The sequence below is a fragment of the Phoenix dactylifera genome, chromosome 5, assembly GCF_051530095.1.
Source record: "Phoenix dactylifera cultivar Ajwa chromosome 5, Ajwa_hap1_PhDact_Kaust_v1.1, whole genome shotgun sequence".
Taxonomy (NCBI): Eukaryota; Viridiplantae; Streptophyta; class Magnoliopsida; order Arecales; family Arecaceae; genus Phoenix; species Phoenix dactylifera.
The window spans coordinates 21,620,147-21,646,546 of record NC_143194.1 but is presented as its reverse complement, the minus strand read 5'-3'; the positions used below and the strand labels follow the sequence as shown (position 1 = coordinate 21,646,546).

Here is a 26,400-nt window from a genome sequence, read left to right as displayed (position 1 = left end):
TGGCAGGGAACAAATTGCGCAATATATGTAAAATATGAAAATGGTCTTTGTGAAATATGCATCCAAACTTAATGTTTTACATTAATTGTCCTGTGCATCAGCTGAGCATTCTTGCTGACATCCATTAACAAAACTAGCTTAATAAAGAGCGAAGAATTAGGGGGCCAGGACTGTCCTCACTAATAAATGTATGTGCAGGTGCAAGAATGTAATCGTGCAGTAGTGACTCCACCATATTCCTCTGACATTAAAATTCACAAAGGCAATGGAGTAGTGCTGACGATTTCATAAATGTTTATTCAAATAAATCCCCACAGAGGAAGGAAACAGTCTTCGGTAAACAATTAGCTGCTCAAACTACACCAGCTAGAGCAACTCCAAAACGCTTTATCTGTGGAGGGCAATTAGCCGGTGCTCATTCTACTTTCAGAACTATCTTCATGAACTCGTATACAAAGTAACTAATGGAAGCAGAGGGCAATACCTGAAAGGAGAAGAGGAGATTAGTTGAAAACCTAGAAACTATCAACTGAAAATTTATATAGAGATGATAGAAAACAAATGAATCAGTATAAATACCTGTAACAAGCTGGGAATCAGGCCAGCGTACAGTGCAGGGATGCCCCCTTGCTCAACTATTTTTGCAGCCGTAGCAAATGCATTTAGTTTTGTTGCCTGAACCTGCAATTGCAGCTGTCGCCTGACCACCTCAAAAGGATATGTAGCAGCCTCAGCACAAGCACCAGCAATGGCCCCATACAGTAAAGTCCTCAGGGGACCCAGCTCTAGTTGATCCAAGGCATTCACATCTTCACCTTGATGTTGCTTCATCAGAGATATCCGCATCTTTCCTTCAGGTGAATGAAGATAAGATGACTTCAATATATCGTAAACACCATAGAAAACTGCACCAGAAGGGGCCATGCTCATAAGAGAAGGTACCAATCCCTTGTAAAGAGAAAAGAACCCTTCAGTTTGCACCATGTGCTGGAAGACACCAATAACACCGCCTAAAGCTTCCCCTCCAGGTGCTACCATCTTTGTACGGATCTGGAATTGTAAACTTTATGTAAATAGACACATTTAAGAGGGGCAAAAGAAAAGGGAATCGCAGAAAGAACATGCTACCTCTTAAACCAATGGTAATGATATTGTTCTCAGAAGAGACTAGCAAGTTTCAGATTGCGCTGCTTCATGAGATTATCCCCAATATTATTTAGCTAATGCTATCTAACAAATAACAACCAGGGCAATTTTCTACTAATAACCTGGTTACTTCTTGTCCAAAATTGGGAACAAAGTGCAACAGTTAATCCACAATCCTGACTAGGTAAATACAACCAAATGAAACATACCGTGTCCATTGGCAGACATAGTATTGTAGCAGTAATGCCAGCTGCAGCGCCTGCAAGGAACCTTTCGAAATTTGTTGTTTCTTCATTTCCAGACATTTTGAGAAGTTGTTTCCTATATGTATCATATGCATAGAAATTTACTGCCTTAAATGGAGCAGTACGAAGAATGTTGACAAAATTGCCTCTCCAGAAGCCTTTCAGACCTTGTGTGGTTGCAATTTTATGGACAAGTGCAAATAAATTCATCTGTTCACCACGAACTATATACTCCAACTTTAGTCTTTCAAGAGGAGCAACAAAGGTTCTGATACACCAGAACAACATGTTCAGGAAAGATAATATAATGGTGACATCAACCAAAAAGATGTCTTGGTTTTAATATCATTAACACATAGGACAGAGCAGAAATTCCTTCAAGAAGTAAGTGATTCGGTTCCACAACTAAATAATAGATACATTATGTAATAACCGCGTCAAAAGCTCAATCCCATGGAAAATTTATATATGGAACAGAAAACTTGCTAACATGTTACAGAGTCTAAAAAATATCCAGAACATAGGGTTCAAAAAAATTTCTAAATTTACATGAAACAAATATGCAACCTACAAAATTGATTCACTCAATGCCCAGCTAAACATTTAACAGTTAGTTCATGAAAATTGCAATTTTTCTAACTAGAGGAATTCTGTTAAAAAATGAGGGAATCACATGCAAACAGTATTTTGGAGAATTGGTATCAGAAAATATCATGAAGTTGTTTCACTAAAATGATCAAATAAATGTAGAAAATGTCATATATTTACAAGCCTAAACAAACATCTAAGAACCTGAGACATGGGAGCAAGTATTTGCCTGTATAGCTCTAGAGATTTCGCATACAGGACCAAAGTTCATCTACTACAAATATTTTGAGTCTTAATGACTGAAAAACATGTAACTATCGTAGCTCTGCCTATCATTGTGCTCACTCAAAGCACATACAAGGATTCATTGTTCTCTCTCTGAAACAACTGGATCACTAATGATCTTCATGACTCTAAAAATAATATGGTATCACATCCAATAAAATATCCAACAGATTGAGGAGATGACTTCTTGTTAAACTTTAATACATGCTATACATCTACCAAAATCATCACAATCAAGTTTTTGAAATTTGGTTTTGTTTTCAATTCCCCTGCATAAAGTTTCTGTTTGGGCAGTTTTCAGCGGTTTCACTCAGTTGCCACTGCCAGAACCAGAAGCAGATGCAGGAGTATGTGCTGGTGCAGGTGCATGGAAGCATATATTTTAGGAACACTTTTAGCAAGTAAGTGTTTAGGAAGCAGGTGCAGGTTCAAGATTCTAGGAAGATTCTGAAACAGAAACATTACCCTAGGTGGAAAATTCCGGCTACAAAGATTTTACTCATTCAGAATTTCAGTCAAAAAAGTCAGAATAAAATCCAGAAAAAAGAAAATGAGAAAAAAAAAGACACAAGCAATTTATTTCATATCATTTTATTGTATTTTGAATTATCTAGTGTCATAATCTGTATAGTTCAGAAAGTTTAGAGTAGAAACTAAATTGTACTGAAGCCAAATGAATTACTTTTAACAGAAAAGTATACCAACATAACTAGTGGAAAAATTCAAAGGACTCTACTTAAAAATTAGGAAGAACGGCCCCATAGATCTTGCTTTCTTTTACCATTTTTAATCACTTAGCAATTCTTTTTCTCAAAAACAAAGATAAAGTAGAAAGGTTAGATTTCTTTACCCCTTGAGATTTTGACTCTTGTATTCATTGTTGATTTTTGTCAATCTACTAGAATTTGGTAAACAATTCTTCTTCTACAACTAACTTCTTTTTTTTTTTTTGAGGAATAGGATGGAAGAAAACCAACTGAAATCGGGGCAAAGGTGAGATCAACTTAATTCACTGGCTTCCAACTCCTAGCAACTTTACCAACTCAACCTATTGGTACCATTTTTTGCAAGTCATTTTGTGTGCGCTACTTCTTACAAAAGTAACAAAATGTGCCTTTCTTTTCCTTGAATGTGTATTAAGATATATTTGTTCTCCCAATGCTTCACATAACTCTAGTAAAACAGCAACCCATCATTTAAACCATTCCTTCTAACAAACTAAGAACTCGATGAAAACTGTCGGGACATAAGCTTCCTCAATATTCGGTGTTATTGACACAACTCCTCTGGAGTGAAATAATGCACCATTTGGGTTTGTCCTATTGAATAAGATTGCATATACAAAATTATATGCAATGAAATCCAAGTCATTTTCAAGATGGCAATTTGATAGCTGTCTGGACAACAGAAACTTAGAAGTCAAATGGCTTTGCTTTTTAAATACTTCCTTAACTTGAGCTAAGTAAGAAACGCACAAGGGTTGAAAAGGGAGATTGTTGCATTTGTACTTCTCAATCCTGTTGTTTCTAATAAACCATATCAGTAAGAGGATGAAGGAATAAAGTAGCTACCACCAGATAGTTGGCAATATGGAGTCATGGAACTCAAAAGAGAAAAAAGATGGAAGGATAGAGAGGATCAGAAAGAATAGTAAAAAGTTGGGTATTTATTGCAATAGCTAATATTCATAATGGAATCCTTTTGTATTAATTAAACTAATACCTGAAAGGTAGTTATGAGAAACAATATATGCAGCAAGAATTCACAGAGAAACAAAAAATAACTTGCATCCAAGAGACAATTTCCTCCAATGTATTTGTATACAAAATATAAGAAGAAAATTGAACTATCAGCCATATTACAAGCACTGAAATACCAAGGATCAAAGAGACCAGGGATGCTCACCTGAATACTCTTAATCCTTTTATAGTGACTAAAAATTCTTATGTGCTACACAATCACTAATATGAACTTGCACAGACCATGACATACTTGTCAATTAGGTTTATCAATTCTTGATGCAAGTACGTCAAAACTTCTTTAATATAAAAAGCCTAATTTACAATGCCAACAGCAGAACATGACACATCTGCTACAGATTCTCAGGTTACAATTCTTAGAAAGTAGTAGAACTCTTATAGTTTAATTGTACATTGGAAGGATCCTATAGTACTCCAACCTTTTCATTCCTCCTCGAAGAAACCCCTCCTTAGACCATTCATACAAAACCTCAGACTTGCAATCGAAAAAGGTAAATGCTCAAAAGATGCAAATGTCCACTAGGTTAATACTACTAGAAGCAAGACTGACTAAAGACAGACTCTTTTGATCATCAGGAAAACATGAATTATCTAAATACGATGCGAAATGCAACTGCGACATTGCAGCCATCAACAAACACAAAATGCAATTCTTTTTTAGGAACAAATGCTGACATATTAAAAATAAATGTGCAGCAAACTACAGAATTTCTTTATGTCATCCAAGCTAAATAATGGAAAACATTACTCAGCATCCAATAATAGCTATAACAGGATAAGTAATGATAAAAACCACCAAACAGCTATCCCATACCTCGAAACCATTGCGGCCACAGCCCCCGCCCACAGATGCTTGGTGGTGTTCATGGCGCCAGCTCCGGCCCCCTGCGTTCTAACCTCCTTTTTCTCCACCTCCTTTAGCACCACCTCATCCACCTCCTTCCCCTCCAATGCCTGCTCCTCCGAACTCCCCACCCCATTCTGCCCCAAAAACCCCTCCGACTCCCGCACGAGCCCCTCTCCTCCCTTGACCGACAAGCTCACCGACAAGAACTGGCCCCCACCCACCCTCCCACGCCGGCACACCCCCAGAACGAACTCCCTCCGGCGAGAAGCCACCAAGCTAACGACCGAGGCCGCCGGATTCGCGACCGAGATCGAGGAGACGATGGAGTTGGGGACGGAGGAGTCGAGGAAGAGACCTCCCACGACGAAGACTGCGGGGTCCTCGGCGGAAAAGGGGATCCAAGAGGGGATTAGGGCGTCCCGGAACCAGACCTCCAGCGGCGGCATCGCGAAGGCGGGATCGAAGAGACAAGAAAGCTAAGATCGATGAAAGAAGGGAGGGGGTTGGAGTCGGAGCAGGAGAGCGTTTATAGGGTTAGGGTTTTTGGAGCGGAGGGAGGAGTCGGGAGGCATAGAATAGGAGGGAGGGGAGTTTGGGGGGAGAGGACAAGGGAATGTGGCACATATTCTCAATTCTTTATTTCTCTATCGGGAATGTATTGTTCTTTGATAGTGGCGAGGATGCCGCATAGCTTCCATCGCCCACCTTGTGTATGTGATTATGGCTTTCGGCGTCTGAGACAAGCAACCGGGCTGCCGGCGGGCGCTAACGTGCGCAGGGATGTGGCGGAGTGCCGTGGTAATTGGTCTGGATTCACTAATGGCCACGGTGTTTGACTGTTTGGTGGTTGGGCACGTGCGGTACACGTGCGAAGTACATACTTATCCGGCAATTAGTGAGAGGGGCACGTTTTATTTGTGATAAAATTGTTGCTTATTTTTTTAAGTAAAGTTTTCTTCGAGAAAAAGTGTTATAATGATATATGTTTAAATATCTTTAACCAACTTGTTAGGTGTTTCAAAGCCCAATCCTGCTAGATATAAGCAAATAATTAATTAAGTTTTTTTTAACTAATCTTATTTCTCTAGAGTCATAATCATTTACATTCCTGAATGCTAATTTATATGACAACATTGTCTCTATTACCTTGTGTTAGTAAGAGGTTGGTGCTTTATTACAAAACCCCACCATAAATTGTACCAACATCATGGATTGAGCTAATCCACTTATATTTTATGATTGATCATAGGCAACCATAATTGGAGGACTGGCCTTTCCCAATTCAATCTAAACTGGCCCTCCCTTGTTCAATCCAAACCGGAGAGGATCCTAGCATTATCTAGAAAGTCTTTTTTGATAGAACATTTTATTGAGGGATTATTCGTTGGGCAAAAATGTTCGGATGCCTCGAATTACAATTACAAGTTGCAGTTCAAATGCCAAAAAGTCTCAATATTTGTAATTGAAATTGATCGCAGTTTGAATTACAAGGAATCTTGCAATTGAAAAAGTTCTTTGGAAAAAAAAAATAATTCTATAGATGTATATAATGCATGATATAGAAGGTTTTTTCAACACGAACCGTGATATAAAAGTAATTTGACAAATAAGTTGAGGAGCATCTATGCGTTGTTAATCCCCGGTGGATAGGTTTATTTGGGCTTTGGAAAAAGAGTGGTGGGAAGAATAAATGGGAAGAAGTATTCCTATTAGTGACAAACAAAATTTCATGAAAATTTAGCTGCAACTTTGTGGTTATTTAATACAACCTTCTTCTCTACCAGGAACCCTAGTTAAGAAATTCCATTTCCATCTGTATGCACAAAATTTTCAGACATTGCAAAATCCTGCAGAGCTAATCCTGATATAAACAATTGAGATTGGCCATGAAAACAGATTGCAGCATCAAATCTTCTAGCCAATAACAAAAAAAAAAATCTCAAGTTGTTGAATTAGTGCTAGCCGATGGTAAAGCAAAGAGAAAAGCAGGTTTCATATTCTGTTTGCCTGCCATTCCTGGCTTATCAGATAAAAGAAGAGACGTCCAAGATACGTTGGTATAGGAGTAGTTAGTGATGTTTGAAAGAATGGGTGATTAGAAGAGTTTCATCTTTTCTTACATCCAGTTTCCAAACAGGAATCGGGAAATTCTTTTTGAGCAACACAACACTTCTCAGAGAGGAATCTGAGATAAGAAATTGGAAGACTACCCTAACTACACCAGAAGTTGGAGGCTAATTGCTTTGCATTTTTATCTCACCCTTATTAACATCTAGAAACCGCTTGCATGGCTTTGGGAAGGCATGAAAAAAAAAAAAAATCGGAAACAATCAGATCTAACATATACAGGGACCAAGAAAACCAACTCAAAGCCCTCGGAAAGAAAATAATGCAGATTTGAGGCCAAAAAATTGCTTTTAATCTTTAAAACCTTTACAAGCTAACCAATATTCGTTCCATCTTTTAATCTTTTATAAGAACCAAAATCTCTCTTTTCCAATCATCCCAGACAATTCTTCTCCCTTTTCCATCAATTTCACATTTTTTCTCACGGTAGACAGTTCAAATCAAGCTCAAGAGCAAGAAGAAGCAGAATAGCCCCTCATCAAAACCCTAACTGAAATCTCTATATCAGCTCCATCCAGATCAAAACAAGAAACAAAGAGAAGCACAACATCATCGCCAGAAGTCCAGCATGAAGCATTACCTCCTTCCCAACGAAGCGCTCCAATCGCCGCCTCCTCGCACGCTCCAGGACCAGCTCCGTCCTCAGATCCGCCGCGTATCTCCACAGATCCTCACTCTCCTGATAAAAATATTGGGTGGTTCCAAAAGAGCGCAAAGAAACACTAGAAAAGAGGAGAAAAGGGGGAACCCAAGGGGGTTCGGGGAATCACCGGACGATCCGCCGCCGCCGCCGGAGGCGGTCCGACGATCTGGCGGGGGGACGATCGGAGCTCGGCGAGCATGGAAGCGACCCTCGCGCATTGGATCGCGGTCTGGAGCTTAAAACTAAGCTCTGGTTCGCCGTCCTTCTTCCCCATCTCGCGCCTCTCTGCTCTCTCTTTCTCCAAGGACGCCGCTAGCGAGGTTCGACCCTGTTTTAAAACCTTTCGGTTCCCGCGTCTTAGTTTTTATTGTTTTCACTTTTTTTCACTTTTAGCTCCAAAAATAGACCGTAAAGTTTTTGAGTGTTTTTATCTCATATATCAGTTGTTACTGATCGTTACAGCCATCATAATAATTTTTAAATTTTTGAGAAAACAATACTTTCAAGTTCTTCTAAGAAGTTGTATACATAACTTTTCTATACTATGTTGCTATGTATTATAATAGTTAGTCATACTAAAAAATATTCTCAGTGCTCGAAAGCTCAGAATTGCTAACTTGCCAATCTGATAATGAATTGAGTGACCGATTCATTGTGGTTAAATTGCACCAACCTCTCCTTGTCACCTAGAAATAGTATTATTCTTCTATACTTTGTGGAGCCTTATAGTATTACTAATGAAAATAATCAGTTTATAATGGGAATGGTACCCTCTATTTGATAGTTTCATCATTCATCTAATAATACCATTTATTGCATATGACTTCTGCTTTTAAATAATAGTTTTTTATAAAAACTTGTGTGTACATGGCAATGGTTCATCTTCCTTAAAACCTTTCAGAAACATGTTCGATTTATGATTTTTGTTTCGAAACCAAGGGGCGGTAAAAGTAGCATTTTCGCCGTTAATTAACCACTAACCTGGTATATATATATATATATATAGCGCTATAAAAGGGAGTTCACACTCATTCTAGTGAGATGCTTATGCACATGTAGCAGCATCCTCTTGCATAATTTAGTCTGACATTAAACCATCATTTTCATTGTAATTGGAAACAACAGTCCTTTAGTGGTGTTTCTTTCTCTCTCTTTTTGAGAGGTTTTATTTTCTTAAGGGCTATGCAAGACTACAACTCACCTTAGGCTTTCTCTTATGGCCACAAATAACCAACCTGATCTTTTCTCGGTAATCTTGAGACAAGTCCAATTAGTTTCCTAGGAAACCATGATCATGGCAACTCAAGCAACTTGCAAGTGTATCCTGTCTCTTGACCAACTTCAAAATCAAGAGGTGCTTATCAAGAGTATAAACTGATTTGCATACAGGTCTAAATTCTACCAGGTTCTGCCACCAGCCTTGCATTTCTTGCTTCCACCTACATGACATCCATGACGAGCAAAATCCTATCCACCTTTTAACTATGCCAATTTGAGAGTAGATTATAGCTCATCTAAAGATTATTTCTGGAAGACAATCCCTAAGGCGTTTCATACTATAGTGTGAATACATCCAAGAAAATCAAAACACAACATATCCCTAAAAGCTCTAAGCATTTGTGTCTCAGTAGTCCAGAGTACTCTGCCAGAGCTATCAGCCATAAAGGAGGTCATTCATTTCGCAGTCCGTTCGCCTCTCGGTACGTGTTTCACCCCAATATTTTAATTGCATTAGATAGAGTCATGCTTATCATTTTTGGACGAACACCGGTAGCTTGGATAACACAATCAGTAGCAGTGGTTTTAGAGGAGCCACGAGCACACTTTGTTAATGATCTCACATGCATTCCATCTTTCCGCCCAAGTTAGATGACTTAGTCATTCACGTGAAGGCATCAACTTTAATCACAATGGTTTTCTAAATCTCCATGTTTGGTCAATTCACTTCTAAAATGGATTACCCATAGTTACATATCAATAATTTCCAAATGTTGCCCCGCTCAACATCATTAAGATCTAACATCTGATTTGCAAGTTACTGCAATAATTTATCTTTCTTAATTTCACGCTGAAACTTTCTTGCATTATTTTTACTAGTCTTATGGAAATGAAGAAGTTCATATAAGTTATGTATCTTGGCTACAACATCAGAAAAACAGCAAGTCAGTTGAGATGCCATAATTAGAAACACTGACTACATCATAATGATACCATCCAAACTAAGCAGCATTAATTGGACTGCTCTACCTCACCTAAAAGATTGAGAACTCATTACTCCTACATGCAGGTGCAAATGGGTCAGGTCGGATCAGATCTTGAGTGACTCCGACCCGATCTGGTTTCTTATTCAGATCCTAATTTTGGACTGAGACCTGACCCAATTAAAAATTGTGGCACCCTTTAATAAAAGAAAATGGGGTTGCCACAACCCCCATGAATGAAAGTGAGCTTAAAAATAGTGGTACAACTTAGTACACTGCTGATAGAGCTCAGATTCATCGCGCAGCAAGCCGACTTGCATTCAGATATCCAAAATGAAGGCTTACTCTTATGGGAAAAAAAAAAAGCTATTGGAAAGAACAAGGGAAACCAACCATATTCTACCAGTAAAAAAGCATTTATAACAACCAAATTTGCACCTTTATGTCAGAATAAAAACCTTAAGTAGACATTGTTTTCAGCATCAACCATCTGTTACCTAAAAGTGGAAGGTGAATCTATTACACAGACAATACTTGATATCTAAGCTTACCACTACCAAACACATTTCTATTTGTATATTTACATCACCCTAGGAAGCCCCCACTCTTTACATTTCTTTATGCTCCTAGTTTCATGTCTTTCCTTTTTCCTATTTAGATAAAGGCCATGAATTCTCTATCTTAATCCTTAATCCTTGCAGCATAGAAGCTTAAACCCTGGCTTAAGCGACCTCGATGAACTATAACTTGGTGGGTGCACAAACTTGCAATTCGGGCATGATGGGGTGGCCTTGGACATCATGACCAACATGTGGCACCGCATGCACACCGCAGCCACCATCTCCTGCTGCTCTGTCTCGAGGGACGTCAAGGACCTCGACAAGCTGCCGGAATTATCCCTGGAATTGCAGCCCTGTTTGATTCGCTCTTCTCCACTGATGTGGCTTCTTGGGGGCTCAAACGTGAGGTTGAGCTCGAGGTCTAGGCTTGGACATGAAGCTGGTGGCTCTGTGCTCTCTCTAGGATCTCTATAGGTCCTCCTGTGTGTCCTGGTGTTATAGAAGTGAATCTGGCCTGACTGCAATGACAAAATACTACTTTATCCCAAGCACGTTATCCTATGCTATAAAGTCGAACAAGAATAATGGATTTGCACTGAAGTTAGAATCTTCTAATTGAATTCTGCTGTTAAGAGCTGTATGTTGGAAGATAGAATTATCGATCTACAGTACCTTGATATCAAGGCATCGTTCCCATTCCAAGGGCAAGGGAGAGTCGAGATGGAGATCGACGTCCTCGGCTTTCGACGACTTGAGCTCCTTTGCGAAGAAGTTGTCGTCGCTCTCTTCACTGTATTCCCTCTTCCTTTTCATCGATAGCGGGTTCTCCAGGTTGGAGTATTCCTTTTCCTCTGAAGAGAGGGCTGCTTGCAAGGACACCATGGTTTCTGATCAAAAGAACCGAGCACTTCCTCTTCCAAACTCTCTCTGTCTCTCTCTTCCGTTGTATGTAACCTTCTACCTTCTCTGTTTGTGTATGTGGTGGTGGATATTGGACTGCTTTTATAGACTATATTAGGAGGCCCATTTAAGAACAGAGAACTGCAAGCAAGTATCCAATAGAGAAAGCCATAAAGAACACAGGGACGGGCCCACAACCCCTTCCTTCACACCTCTAGGATCCAGTCACCACCCCTTTCGCTATCCCTTCACATGGTTCTCAATGGATGCAGGGACTTTCTAGTTTCCCATCGTATCACATGTCGCAAACCACAGGCACCCAAAAAAAGAGGGGAGTGACAATTCCCACTTAAGCAGAGCCATTTGATTAAATCAGAGGGGGATATTGAGCCTCTTTGAGCGAGAGGGAGGAGGGGGTGAGAGAGGGTGCACAAATTAGAAGGTGACACTAAATAAAGGAGAAGGGTATACGGTTGTGAGTGGATTGAATGCTATGGCGCTTCCATTAACTCCAACTTCCACATTCGCATCGCCTAAAGAACCCAACTTTAAAGCACCCCAACATCCCCTTTAAACCCTAATTTATGAGAAGCACGCCCCGTGAAATAAATAGACACCCTCCCCTTCTCCTTCTAATAAACCCCCTCCTTAAATTCCTGAGGGCAGATTTCCCAATTGCCCCATCTAATTAACGTAAAATTAATGCTCATGCCATTGATTGCCTTAAGTCTTGTTTTTCCCCCTCAATTCAACCCTCTCACCTTACCTATTAGATATGGCTGACGCAAGAGGAGGGATTTTCTAGGATGCATTTTATATTTGATTTTCTGATGAACGATTGTGATGGCTTTGTTTTTTCCTATAAATATCTTTTCTCAGGCAATCATGTGAGAGATGGATGCATGCATGGATGGATTGGATATACAGAGAGAATGCATGCATGGATGGATATACACACACGCAAAGAGAGAGAGAGAGAGAGAGAGAGAGAGAGAGAGAGAGAGAGAGAGAGAGAGAGAGGAGGTCAATGTTAAAAATCTATACCAAATTATTTGATTGGACCAAATTTCGGTTCAATTGAACTAGGCGTGGCTTAGGTAGGCCAACACCATGAATGTAATGGAATTGAACTTGATTTTGAATCATCTAAAGAATTTGTTGATTTGAATCTAGATAGACATAATCTATACCTATTAACTAAAATTAATTTAAATATGAAATAAATTCAATTTATGTTAGTCAAAACCTCCGTGAATGCCACTAATGGTATCCATTTGCAAACTAGACTGAACGGATAAGAGCAAAATATAAAATCTAGCAAATTAATTTGAACAATTGGTAAAAATGATTGAAATTTTCAGCCATACAAGATTTCGAGTGTTTATCCATTCTAATTCTAAGAACTATCATTGGCAGTAGCCCTACCTGAAGATCCTACTTCTTACCATTGAGACTCGGTCTAACCGACACACCGAGTGGGAAAGATTGTTGGAGGGCTCAATGGTTAGCTGCTTGGATTGTGCAGCACGGTGATGCATCTGAAACCGTGCTGAGAGGTTAAGGTTGCGTCTAGGATTCTGATCTATCATCAAGTTCAACTTGAAACAACAAAGACGAAAAAGTTCTCTTGCTGGAGAATGTCTGGCAATGAACCCTCTAATACCTAAGTCAGAATAACTCTCAAAAAATAGTAGAGGTTTAGAGAGCGACAGCACAATGGTTAGCTAGAGCTCTAAAGCACTTACCTAGAAGGTTCTTCTATGAGCAGATTATATAGGCGAAGGCCAGCGTCTGTCGTCGTAGTATTTAGGCACGTAGATTGGTCGTGCTTGGCACGCTATTGCACGTTTCAAGGATTGCGTGCGGTCATTTCGCACGTGCATTACATTTCGTAGGTGCGGTTTAAGAAAATCACTTACGATCGTGGCTGAGGTGCTGCCAATTGTGAGGGGATTTTGAAATTCAAAGGCTTACACGCACACTTCTTAAGCCTGCCACGTGGTGGATCCTGATCGCCAGATTGGAGGCTTTCTGAAGGATTTTGATTAGTCAGTCTTCCATATAAATTGTTGTCGATCGTGGGACGTATCAATAACATACTTTGATATTGGTTGTTTTGAGAAGAAATACGTTGCAAGATCTCGAGTAAACCTTGCGCAAGTCAAATATTTTTAAAGACAAGATACGGATAAAAAATACCCGCGCTACCGAAACTAGCTTATGTGAAGCTATATAATATTCTAAGAAAAAGCTATTATAGGCATAAAATCATCATGCATATCTTTTCTTCTTTATGAACGGATACATCCTTGATCAAAAATATTTTTCACTACAAATTAATCATAGTCAAACAAAACATAAAAATAATTTTGTGGCATAACCACATTCCTATTCCAGAAACAAGTGCCCAGCTAGTAGTCTTCAGGTAAGTGCCACATTCTAGAATGGAGGCAGGGAAAGTTCGAGTAAACACCAAAAAATGGTAGGATGGCCCGTAGACCCTCGGAAGCGACACTTAAACAAACACTTCTCGAGCCTACCACCTAAAAATGAAGGGTATATCCGGAACTGCGCAGCACCGGAGCTAGGTTTTAGAAGAGCATCCACGGCCAGAGCCGGAGGCAAGCTCCTCGACATTAAAAGCTGGAAGAAGACGGTCATAGGTCATGCGTTCGAGTCCACCTGCCGCCATTAACTCTCCTTGAATTCCTCCTTTAATGCTGGCTTCAAGAGAGAGCCTTCCTCTTCCTCAACAGTCATCACTCCCCCTCTCCTCACCACCGGTCTCTGTTAAATGCCAACACCCACCACCTCTCTCTCTCTCTCTCTCTCTCTCTCTCTCTCATCTTGGTGCCCTCTGGACGTTACCATGGGAAGTCTAAGCCATTGCATGGCATGTCGTCTTGGAATAAATGTTGCAAGCTACCCCATCCCCAAAAAGGGTGCTCAATGGGAGTGCCCTCCTATTCTAAAGGTTGGGCTAGCCTTCTAAAAAAAGTTTGTTGGGTCGCAATGGGTTGTACGTATCCTGCATGGTTGCATTCATATCAGATGAATTTGTGTTTAAGTTCAGTTCTCAATTAATCCTTGCTAGAGTTGGACTTGGTTTTTCCTCTGCAATATGGCTAAATGAAGAAGATGATGATGGCGACGACTTGAATTTTTTTTTTTAAATTTTTTTTGCATTAATATTCTTCTAAATATCGAATTTTGTATGAATACCATCCCAAAATTGATATTTGCATATATGTCTTCATGAAACACTTGTTTTTGCTATTCTATCCCTTTTTTTTTATCTTTATTTTCGCATATATACCCACACCATCTAACGCTGTTAAAAAATTAACGGTTTTAAATTAAAATGACTAAACTATCCTTAATAGGTAGATGTACAAAAATAAACACTTATAAGGTGACCGCGATAGAAAATATAAAAGTAATTTCATAATTTTATTTTATTTGTAATTAAAATAAATATGGTTTTTATTAACGGTGTTAAAAGAACCATTATATTAGGGACATTTATGTAAAAATAATATTTTATGAGGGTACCGAAATAAATATAATTTTAAGAGTGTATTTATGTAAATTTGAATTTTTAGAAGAATATTCATGCAAAAAAAAAATCCACATTATTTTGGCCGGTATTGAAGAATTTAAGACCTTTAGGGAGGGTTTGTTCTTGTCCAATCTGTCAATGAAATCCAACTTGAATTGGTTGATGTATTTAATCAAGATTGGTGACTCATAACTGCAGATAGGTCTTAAATTTGGATACTCATGGCATTAACAACGTTGCAAAATTTGTTGTGCTTGGAGACTAGAAAACAGTTAGGCTCAGTGATTTGAAGAACCTACAAAACGCGCTCCAAGAATAAATGTCAAGGGTTGGTTGTGAAGCTTTCCTTGAATTGGTGGTTGATATATCCAAGATAGGAATGCTGTGTGTGGACATAAAAAATGGTTATAGCCTGGCAGTTTCAAGTCTCTTCAAAACCTCTTTAGCTGGGAAAAATATTCAATGCTTAAACATTATGTGGTGTATTATCAGGTCTCTGATGTGAGCAATTTTTTAAATATTATTTTTATGAAATGATTACCAGCACCTAAAATTAAAGAATAAATATGAGAAACTTGTGTGTGTGTGTGTGTGCATGCGATGACCTTGAGTACTTGTTTCAAGATTTCCTCAAGGTGTTTTTGATGAAAGCTTTAGTGCATATACTAATAAACTGTTTTATGCATCCACTGCTGGAGTCTAGTAGCCCAAACCTTGGACATTGTTAATTGTCATCTTAACTAGAGTACACAATATCATATTTTTCTTTGAAGTTGATGGAATTGTGAGGGTGCCAAGTGCAATTGGTAAACTTGGCAATTGATACCTAAGGATCTAGGTTTGAGTTGCATCTTCATTTCGATTTCAATTAGAATTTCTCTCATCTTAGTTCTCAAAAAGAATGATGAAGTTGGATAAGAATTTGTGAAAAAGTTTATAACCATTCTCCTTAATGGATTACAATGAATTAATTAACTTTTGCAAGAGAATATTTTAAATACCTAAAGGAAAGTGCTTCAACCTCATCAAATAACTTCACTAGATGGTAAATTGGTCTTTAAGCTTTCTTCCATCAATTTTTTATTCAAAGTAGGGTCCCCTAAACCATTGAACTTTTTCACTTTTACAGTGACCCAGGTTGTCTTCGTTTTTTGGAGCCCCCACCTCCTAGCTTTCTTAAGATGATTGTTGACGGCCGTGTGTCCAATGGTGGAGAGAGAGGGCGGACTTTGTAATCAGAGGTCACGACTCAAGACTAGTTGTGGCCAGGGGACGATGTATCTTCGACACGACTATCATCGGAACAAAGCTGAGAGCTGCCTGGAAAGGTCTCACTTATGCGAGGCTTGTCCTTGGCGTGGATTGTATCTATGTTGAAAAAATTCTGTTACGGTGTCGAATGCATTCAAGGCCAGTATAAGAATGATGACGGACAACCGCTGCTACGGAACATACACAAGCTATCGAGAGGATATGGCACCTTCTGGACTACTTATGTTTACTGGGAGGCAAACAGAGTTGCAGATTGGGTCACCTTCTTTGTTGCCCAATATTTGGGTGGGGTTCTTTAGAAGAGTCATGCGACTGATCTTCTTCCTCTTCGTCAATTTTTTTTCTGACTTTATTGATTGTACTCATGTAAGAATAGTGTGAGTCGCCATTGTATCAAAAAACTATATATATTGAATTTCCAGAAAAAGCGTGGCGGAGCATCAGCCACATCCTTTAAATAATTAAATCTACTATGCAGGATTGGATCATTTTGATATGACTCAATTGCAATGGTTGAATTATAAAAATAGAAAGGAATTAAACAAGCCAAATATTCATCTAGGAAGACGTCATAATTGAAATCAGATTTAGAAAGTAATCTTCAAATATGCACCTAAGGATACTCCACCTTGTGCAATATGACTCGTTTTCTATGGCTAAACAACAAAAATCTTTTTCTTAACCAAATATTCCAAGAGGCCAATAATGCTGCAATATAACAATACTTTAAACAATTCCTCAAAGGAATGGATCACTAAATACCCTGATGCAGTGTCTAAATTGTTAGTTGTCGATAATAGCTCCATCTACTATCTAAATTGCTAGTTGTTTTTTATTGTTCTCGTCGTCGTATTTGTGTGCTTGGTAGCCAAGTTTAACTCTTACAGAGAAGGAACAAGAAGAGGACTTTTAAGCTATTATATTAGCATATACATTATATTTTTTTGCAGATTCAGCTTGCAAGAAATCTATATAATATATTTTAATGCAGATTCAGCTTCTATGTGCACTCCAAGTTACAGAATGTGGAAAAAATTAATTTTATTTCAAATTAATGTAGAACCAAGGAAGAGAAATACAAAATTTTGGCATGATTTTTCTGGTTTTACCCATTTTATAAAAATGAGGAAAAAAGAAGAATGAATAGAAGGAAGAGGGTTATACTTTGGATTTGGGCTCAAAATCAGGAAATCTTCCCTCTCCCTTTTTCATCATAAAATCCACTAACTATTTTAATAAAGTAGAGGAAAGGGCCACAAGATACCTTCTTCTCTATTATTAAGATCTGGAAAGGGCCAAACCGCCTTGAACCGCTCTGAATTGAGTGGTTTTGCTTGTTTGGGACCAATTCAAGTTCTTTATGGATGGTAATAATTATTTCAATCCGGTACCATGTTGGTTAGGTTGGTACATTTGAATCGGATGATTCTGATCAGTTTTGCATGTCATATTGTATAGGACTTAACAAAAAAATGATGAGTATGGAAGGACTAACCTTATGGTCAAATAAAGGATCGGGCTCATCGATTCCTTTAGAAATTAGCTTCGGTTTGCGGAAGGACAAAATGCAATTGTTTTTAAAAAACATCTGATTGGTGCGCTGAAGGGTGAGAGATGAAAGAAACGGATCCTGCCATTTATTTTGCTTATTATATTTGGCTGGATAGAAATGCTAGAGTCTTCGAAGATAGGAGGGCATCCCTAAGGTCTGTGGTAGAACGGGCTCTCCTTCAGGCTATGGAGATCATCGAGATTGCTGGGTCTGATTCATTTCAGGTAGCTGGGGACATCTGGGACCCCCTCTTCGCTGCTACATTACCTAGGTTTGCTCTTATCTCTTGGAAGCCTCCACCCTCTGGCCACCTTAAGGTGAATTTCGATGGAAGCTTGCCCGCTGGGGGTGGGAGTATGGGAGTGGCATTTGTGATCAGAAACCACTGCTCTAGGTTACTTGCTGCGAGAGGATCTCATTCTTTCGAGGATTCAATTTTTGGGACGGAGCTCAGGGCTACATGGGAGGGGCTCTTATATGTAAGACATGTACTTGATGCCGGCTGTATCATACTGGAGGGAGACTCAGTCTTGTTGATTAAGTGCTTACGGAAGGAGGGGCAAGGAGAGGTTAAGCACCTGCTTCTAGGGCATATACGACGTATGCTGCGGAAATGCCATGTTGCCCAAGTCAAGCACGTATTTCGGGAGGCGAACCAAGCTGCGGATTGGGTCGTTTCATTTGTTGCTCAGCATTCTGGAGATTTTCTATGAACCCTGCAGTCCTCTGTTCCTTCTGATTTATATAGTCTTCTTGATAGTGATGTAGCTGGCTGTGCTTATGCAAGAGTAGTGTGAGCAGCCGATGTACCAAAAAAAAAGAAAGAAAAAGAAATGCATCATCGTTATCATCAAAGAACTGGATCAATTAAAAAGATGGGTGTATAATGTATACTTCATCATCATCACATCATCAAAGTGGGTCAATTAAAAAGTGGGTGTATATTGTATACTTCCGTATATCACACCACCATGAATACTTTCCTTCACGTGCTCAGGTTGGAAGAACCGGGTCCAGAATATCAGAACCCCAAGCCAAGCTGCAAATTCCTTGCTCGACCCGGGTCCAAATATCAACCCGGATCAATTTAATCCAACGGCTGGTAATCCACGAGAAATACCGACCCCACCTTGACGGCTCTGATGAGTGATGGCCGTTCCCATGCATCGTTTGTGAGTGCGCGCCGGTGACGTGAACCCACGCGTTTTGTTTCGAAGGGGTCGTTCGACTTCCGCTCGCCTCCTCGTGGGTAGCGGGAACGATCCGCGAGTCGGATCGTACACCACGTACCAATCTCACACTCCTCAAACTCGCCACGTCACATAGATTGTAACTCACGCTCAAAGTTTCATTTTTTTAAAATACGATTCTACTATTTGCTGTTTGAACCAATACAGCTAATCCGATCCTGGGATGGCGGGTACTCGTTCGTCAATATTTAAAAAGAGGAAGGCTTCCATCGATCTCTTCTTTTTTCGACACTTTTGCTCTCGTCTTTTGGATCGGTGGATCCATTCTTTGTCTTCTTTCTAGCCGTCAGAGATCGAGAGAGGGAGAGAGGGAGAGGGAGAGAGGGAGAGGGAGAGAAACGATAATGGCGGTGGTATCGGCCCTAGCGAAGTATAAGCTTGTCTTCTTGGGGGATCAATCCGTGGGGAAGACCAGCATCATCACCCGATTCATGTACGACAAATTCGATATCACGTACCAGGTGATTGATCCCTCAACCAATTTGTATTTACTCTTTGATCTTGTTTGGGTTGGATTTTTAAGAATTTTGGTGTTGTCTGTGCTTGATCTGTTCTTGATTTGGAGAAAACTTGCATGGATTTGGAGGGGCAAGGGATTTGATTGCTTGATCTTGGGTTTCTGGAGGTGCGGTTTGTAGTCTGGGTTAGGCGAGGGTACGACTTTTCCTTTGGATCGATACAAAATTCTTTTTATTTACAGGAACTGAAGTTGGATCTCAGAGCCTTTGAATTGGGCGACTTGGGCTTATATATAATCAAAACGTACTCAATGCTTAATGGGATTTCAATGGCAGTTATTCTTATATCTGGTTGAGACTGAATTATAATTTCCTGTTGGTTTCTTATTAACACGTAGCTCCAAATATTCTTAATATTAGACATCGTTATTCTTGTAAATGCCTTATGTGCTATATGTTCCTAAAAATGATCCTATATCTGTTTGTTTGAATTGTAATATCTCTTTTAATAATCAAGTTTTTTGTCTACCGGCGCAAGACTGTGGAATTTGATCTGGGAGACTTTTGCACATGCCTAATCTGATATTCTGATTTACAAGAAGACACAAGACACTTTTTTGAATTATATGCACTGAAGTTTAGATCTATATCTCTTACAAAAGTTTGGCAAGTTAATTCCTCGTAGTTTTTTCCCTAATTCTGATTCATTTTCAAACTCTAATAACCACAGAGAGGACCATATTGTATGGAATCAGGCCTGTCTAACTATTGATCTTGTTGTTCGCACTCAGTCACTAGATCAAGGATGCCAGTGGATACATTAAATGGAAAAAGAGTGGTCGTGTGAGCATTTATATGTGATCATGGACACTAAAGATTCCAAAATCATCCTTAATGCTTAAATCTTACAAGAACTGCCTTCGCAAAATATTTTAAGGATCTTCTGTGGTTCTTCCTTTAGATATTTAAATTGATCATCATTCTTCTTTTTGAATCTTTCTTTTGGGCATCAACGGTTGAGTCTAAGGCTCATGCTTGTCTAATTGTTCCTCCATTGGATTGGCTACATCTTGAGTCAGTAGAGTATTGTCTCCTCTCCTGTATTATCTCTCTTTAATACGTTGGAAAGACAAAATTCTTTCCATAATGAAAGTTATCTCTCTTTAGGTGTCAATTCATCGTATATCTTGGTCCATAGTTATCTATAGAAGCTGAAAGTACCTGGTGCCTTCATTTTCTTGTTTGAGTTATAATTCATATTTCAAATGATTTGCAGGCTACAATTGGGATCGATTTTCTGTCAAAGACAATGTACCTTGAAGATCGTACAGTCCGCTTGCAGCTTTGGTAAGATGTCGGTTTCTCGTAGTTTCTCCTTACAAAATCAAATTTACCCTATTTTGGATTACATTACAGTTCAACAGAAACAAGCGTAAAATGTAATATAACTATTTCTGGATAAAACAGACAATGGTGTTTGATATATGAAGTAAAGTGAATTATACTGGTTTTGCACAAAACCTGAAGGAAATAAATTGTGCAAAATCATATTTTGATAGCAAGAAAAAATTATAATCACAAAAACGATGAAAACTCATGCTTTCTATGTGCCGTGTTCTGCTTGACTGCCCTAGTATATCCTGTGGACCTTGCCTTTTTTCCATGCACTGTTCTTACTTCTTGTCTTTCCACACAACTTATTTTTCTGCGTTCTTATGTATTTTCATTGATATTATTCTATAAGTTGATTTATCAAAAAAAGATGACAGCTTAATACTTTGTGGACAATAATTTCATTCTCTAGAAATTAAGTGGTAGAAGTTATGTTTTATGGTTTTATATCATTTTAGTCCTTCATGTTCTGAGTACTCCTGTGACTAGAAAAAGTGTTAAGAAGTTCTTTGCTTGTTGTCGGTTGAGTGTGTGGCCGTAGAGTTGTTGGAAATATCTCTGTTAATAATTATCTAGGCAACTTTCTACCAGGCCTCATGGCAATATAATTTTTTAATGTAACGGAAATTGTTTTGTAAGTTAAAAAGAAGTTCCTTCTGGAGTCGCCCCTATATTTTGCTAGCAAGTGGATTGCTGTAATTTGGGGTCAAATCATTTATAAGATCAAGTTATCCTTCTATTGAAGTTCAATAAAATCTGTATGTCCTAGGTCCTTTTGTTTATTCTTTTGTTTTATTTGCTCTTGTTGTGCTCTTTCTCCATGTTTCTGCATCACCATTACCTACTATATGTTAGTCTGCTACTCCTCTTTCATTATTTTTGTTGTTATTAAGGTCAAAATATGGTTGCGAGGTTGCTAATCTACTTTGTGGCTGAAATAATCTTTATTTTCATTCTTATTCTCACTTAGTTTCCCCTTCAAGTTTAAGAAAGAGTCATGTTGCATGTTATTTGCTAGTGGTTTTGTTTTTATTGATGACAAACAACAAGATCAAATGCTAGATCATGACGAAATTTTTATTGGGTTAGATTTCAAATATTAGTTAAGCTAATATATTGTATTTGTGATGTAATGATATGCCAGTACATATGATAATAAACTAGGGTCCAAGACATATGGTCTGATGACTATTTTTATAACTACAAACAAATTGAAACATAAACAATTGCATTCGCTAGACATGGGTAGGGTGAGTGAAGTGAATATATCTTTTGGAGCATAGAGTGATCGGCACATGGAGGTATGAGTAAACAAAAAATATTGAATTTGGCAATAAGTTAGGTTGGCAATGCTACAAGGTTTAGAACATAACCAAAGTAGAGGGATCAGTTAGATAGGACGAACATCAAAGAGGAAAGCATTAAGATGCATATGTGGTATGGTTAGGAAGGATAGACACAGATGTTTATATTACGTATTTCATAGAAATTGCACAATAAAGGATAATGTGATGAAGAATCTACTCAGATTGTTTTCTCTTTTTTTGTTTTGCTGAGAAAAAGGTTTCGATCACATTATTATGTGCAATGAAGAAAACAAGGAGGGCTTGGTTTTGCTGAAGAGAAGTAGGGGGTTGTGGCTACAAAAGATTGGGTGGAAATTATAATCAAGTATTTGAGAAAACTTGCATTTACGTGGGTTGTAGCACGTGAAAACAGGTGGTGATAAGGATGCTGAAGTCTTGTTGGATATGAACAAGGTAGATCAAGTGATTATGCATGCCTTCAAACTCTTAACATTATTGTTCCACATGAACATAAAGATGATTTCTTAAGGTAGTTGCAGGGTCTAACTACTGATCCTATGCGACTGCCTAGCGACCATATGTTTATGGATCAGTAATTTCTATGATATGGCATCAAATGTCCAACTGTAAATAAAAACTGCTGCTTATATAATGGTGCAAGCATACTAGATTTTTTGGCTGCGAGGACAAATTTCAAGGTCCAATTATTTGGCTGGATGAGACATTCTGCTGTTTGCTTATATATACCTACTTTTTGTCTTTGCCAATTCTGGTTATGAATAACATGCTACCCATTTTGCTATTTTTAACATGCCATTTTTTAAGCCAGAGAAGGAAACTTAGTGTTTCTCTATCAGGGGCTGCAATCATTTATTCAAGAGATTAATTCAAGTTTCTGATAGTTTGTGGTTTATACCATCAAAAAAAAAGATAGATCATGTTTTAGCTATTTAATATTCTTGCCTTTTTTTTAGAACAGCTATTCTCGCTTTTATCCATCTAAAAAGATGTATATTTTAGCTTCTCCATTTCTAAGTGAATAGAAGACAAATAGAAGGAAGGAGGAATGAGGAATTTCTGTAGTCTACATAACATCCTCTCAGTGCCATCTAATCTGCAGGGATACTGCTGGACAGGAGAGATTTAGGAGTCTTATTCCAAGCTACATCAGAGATTCTTCTGTTGCAGTAATCGTTTATGATGTAGCCAGTAAGTTATATTGTATTGTTTTCTTTCAACGGTCTTCTCACATTTCAGATGCATGTCCTCAGATTGTCTAGGACATAGGATCAAATAGACTGGAAACTAAGGAAAATTGTGGCATAAACTTTTTGAACCATAAGTCAAGCTGTCTATTAATATTATTATTTTAGGATGATTAGTTTCTTTTGGACTATAATGTTTGACCAAAGTTTGTCATTTGTGAAGTGAATCTCCTCATTGGGCTTCTTTCATGTCTTATCAATTTCCTGGTTACCTTGCTACCCATTGGCTTCCTATTCTGTCTCATTTTAAATAAAGGATATTTCGATATTCTCTGTTTTCAATAATATAGGTCTAGTAAGAAAAAAAATTAGAATTTTCCAGAGTCATGGTTTAAGGTAATGGTAATTATTTATGTTACAATTGTCGAGGCCTTGGTAAATATTCAGAAATTAAACAATCAAGAAACAACATTTTCATGTACTTGGACAGCTAAGCGATGTATTTACGTTCAAACCTATCTCTTTATAAATTGAAGTACCAGTTGTTCCTTATCCAAAGATATCTTTATAAAGCCCTTGCCTGGGCTTATTTGAAGAAAAGCATATATTCATTCTAACCTCAGTAGTCAAAGCACAATGGCTGCCCTACCTCTAATTGGTCTTGATGATGCATATAAATAAGACACCATGAGAGGATTGTATATACTCATGACAATGTCAATCAGAAAACAGTGTTGGCCTTTTATACAGCAGAGTTCAATTTTACATTACCTGCCTATTTATTAAACTTGCAAGCACAGAAAGAAAAGCTACCTCCAATTTCACTACGAATGAGACTGTTTGGACGAGAGTAACTGTGACAACTGGGAGATGCTGTAGGTAAACCGTGGAAATGGCTAGTATGATGTTACGAATCTGGAGTGTGCCCCAGGTCCCGCAATTTTTTTTGGCAATCAAAACTTCATAAAAGGTTTTTTAGGTTTCTAAATCACATTTGTCAAGATTCTTCCTTCACATCATAGCCAGAAGTTTGGGACTGGTCCCTTTAGGGTTGCAGGTTGTTGTTTATCTTTTACACAAAATATTTTGAATAATATAAAAAAAAAAGCTAGGCAGACTTATGAGAATGGTTAGGCAAAACACACTCCCAGAAGGAACTGTACAAAGCAACTGCCATATCCAGGAACATTCAGAGAGAGTATTTATTTGCTTGTAGCTATTTAAATAGGCAATGTTTATCAATTACACAGAGTGGAGCACATAATGTTCCCAAATATATTGTCAAACCATTTTCCTCACAGCATAATCGGTCTTGTTTGTCCGTCCTATTCAAGTAGGATATCAATCTGGATACACAGTAATATACTTCTTTTTTGCAGATCGGCAATCATTTTTAAGCACTTCAAAGTGGATTGAGGAAGTACACACAGAACGAGGTGGTGATGTTATTATCGTCCTTGTAGGAAACAAGACTGATCTTGTTGACAAAAGGTGAAAACTTACAATATCTTAACCATTTCTTGGTTTGGTTTTGACTATTTTAATAGGTTGAAGTGTCACTATTCTTGTAACTTTTCTCCCCCCCTCAAGTTCTTTGAATCTGCCCCATGATGTGTAGTTGCTAGCTTTCAAAGCAACCTCTGGAAATTGCAATAACCTGGCTCACTATAAGTTTTTCCGTTTGACCGATTCATGTTTTCTAACGAGTCTGCTAGTTGAACAAGTTCCAGAAAAGATGTGCGCTCAGTTCTTTAGTAATATATACCTCTGTGAATTTTCTCGTGGTAATATAACACGTAAAGGTGCTTGCACAGCTGGAAATGGCCGTTTTCCTTTTCGCTAGCTCATACATTTAGTCTGAACTGTCATTTCAGCCACTTCATTCGACCGAAGACAGGTTATCATCAGATTATTAAATTGTTGAGCCCATCCTCATTTTCTAACTTGTTGGCCTTAGCTTACATTATGTGATTTTACTTCCATCTTTTTAATCTGTGAATTCCATTACATTCAGTTATAATTGCTGTTAATTTCCGAAGTTCTTTGCAACCAACCATGTTTTCTGCCCCTGATAACAGGCAAGTTTCTATTGAAGAAGGAGAAGCCAAGGCCCGTGAATTTGGGGTCATGTTCATTGAAACGAGTGCCAAAGCAGGCTTCAACATCAAGGTGAATCCCATCGGCTTCACTCTTTTTTTTTTTTTTTTGTTTCCAGTGTCGCCGACCTTGTTCCTGATGTCGAAGGGAAAACTGAATAATTGCAGGCTCTCTTCCGCAAGATTGCTGCAGCCTTACCAGGGATGGAGACCCTTTCTTCTACCAAACAGGAAGACATGGTTGACGTCAACTTGAAGCCAACCGTCAGTGCCTCGGAGATGGAGCAGAAATCTGGAGGATGTTCGTGCTAGAGATACACTTGCAGGGTATACGTACGGGCAGAAGGAGAGTTGGCCAAATAGAGTTTTCCAAAGGTTGACACAGGTGCAATTTCAGGCTTTGATATACATGAGGCTGGAGAGGAGTTGTTCTTTTGGATTTTGTAGTCGGTCACCAACTGATCTCCTCAGTTGATGCTCCGGCATTCTACTGCTCCAGAATTTGTTGCTTTCTTTGGGTCACATTTGCATTTGCATAGCAAAAGTCATCTCTTTGATTTGTTCCATTTTCTCCTTTCCCACAACTGGTGGCTTTGTTGAGGCACGGTATAAAACCGTCCCGTGACTCTCTTTCTTTCGTTTTTGGGCCGGGAAATAGGAAGTATTTTTAGTATAAATCTGACGTTTACTGGTAATATACCGTGGTCCAACTTTTATCTGTTGTTCCAACCATTCTAACTCTGAAGCGTGACCGGCGATTACATTATTTGATTGCCAAGGCTTTATCATTACTTCTTATACTTGGTACGGTGTTTAATGAACTCTATTCCGATAGATGCATGATTTTTAAAATTTCTGAAGCTGAAACGTTTTCCCGTGTGCACGCAAAATAGTGATGACTTGTTTGAATTTTCACCTTAGAACATGCTAATAATTCAATAACCTGTTCCAACAGGTTCAGGTGTGGATCTTAGAAATTCTCTCCCATGATTGCTGTAGATTCTTGA

General features: G+C 38.5%; 3 protein-coding genes across 3 annotated transcripts; 1 reads left to right on the top strand and 2 right to left on the bottom strand.

Annotated features, from left to right (window-relative positions):
* Positions 1 to 26: 26 nt before the first annotated feature.
* LOC103711250 (putative mitochondrial adenine nucleotide transporter BTL3) lies at positions 27 to 5,679 on the bottom strand. The gene is made up of 4 exons (XM_008797328.6): positions 4,839 to 5,679; positions 1,356 to 1,659; positions 580 to 1,050; positions 27 to 484 (listed from the first exon to the last, which is right to left on the bottom strand). The coding sequence occupies exons 1-4, from the start codon at positions 5,315 to 5,317 to the stop codon at positions 416 to 418; spliced, it is 1,323 nt and encodes a 440-aa protein (XP_008795550.3). The 5' UTR covers positions 5,318 to 5,679; the 3' UTR covers positions 27 to 415.
* A 4,707-nt stretch (positions 5,680 to 10,386) lies between these two features.
* On the bottom strand, positions 10,387 to 11,402 carry LOC103711252 (uncharacterized). Its single transcript, XM_008797329.6, has 2 exons — positions 11,075 to 11,402; positions 10,387 to 10,920 (listed from the first exon to the last, which is right to left on the bottom strand). The coding sequence occupies exons 1-2, from the start codon at positions 11,282 to 11,284 to the stop codon at positions 10,531 to 10,533; spliced, it is 600 nt and encodes a 199-aa protein (XP_008795551.4). The 5' UTR covers positions 11,285 to 11,402; the 3' UTR covers positions 10,387 to 10,530.
* A 7,790-nt stretch (positions 11,403 to 19,192) lies between these two features.
* On the top strand, positions 19,193 to 26,227 carry LOC103711253 (ras-related protein RABH1e). The gene is made up of 6 exons (XM_008797330.5): positions 19,193 to 19,396; positions 20,670 to 20,740; positions 23,213 to 23,301; positions 24,677 to 24,788; positions 25,376 to 25,466; positions 25,562 to 26,227. Exons 1-6 carry the CDS (start codon positions 19,280 to 19,282, stop codon positions 25,703 to 25,705), a joined length of 624 nt encoding a protein of 207 aa, XP_008795552.4. The 5' UTR covers positions 19,193 to 19,279; the 3' UTR covers positions 25,706 to 26,227.
* The last annotated feature ends 173 nt before the right edge of the window (positions 26,228 to 26,400 follow it).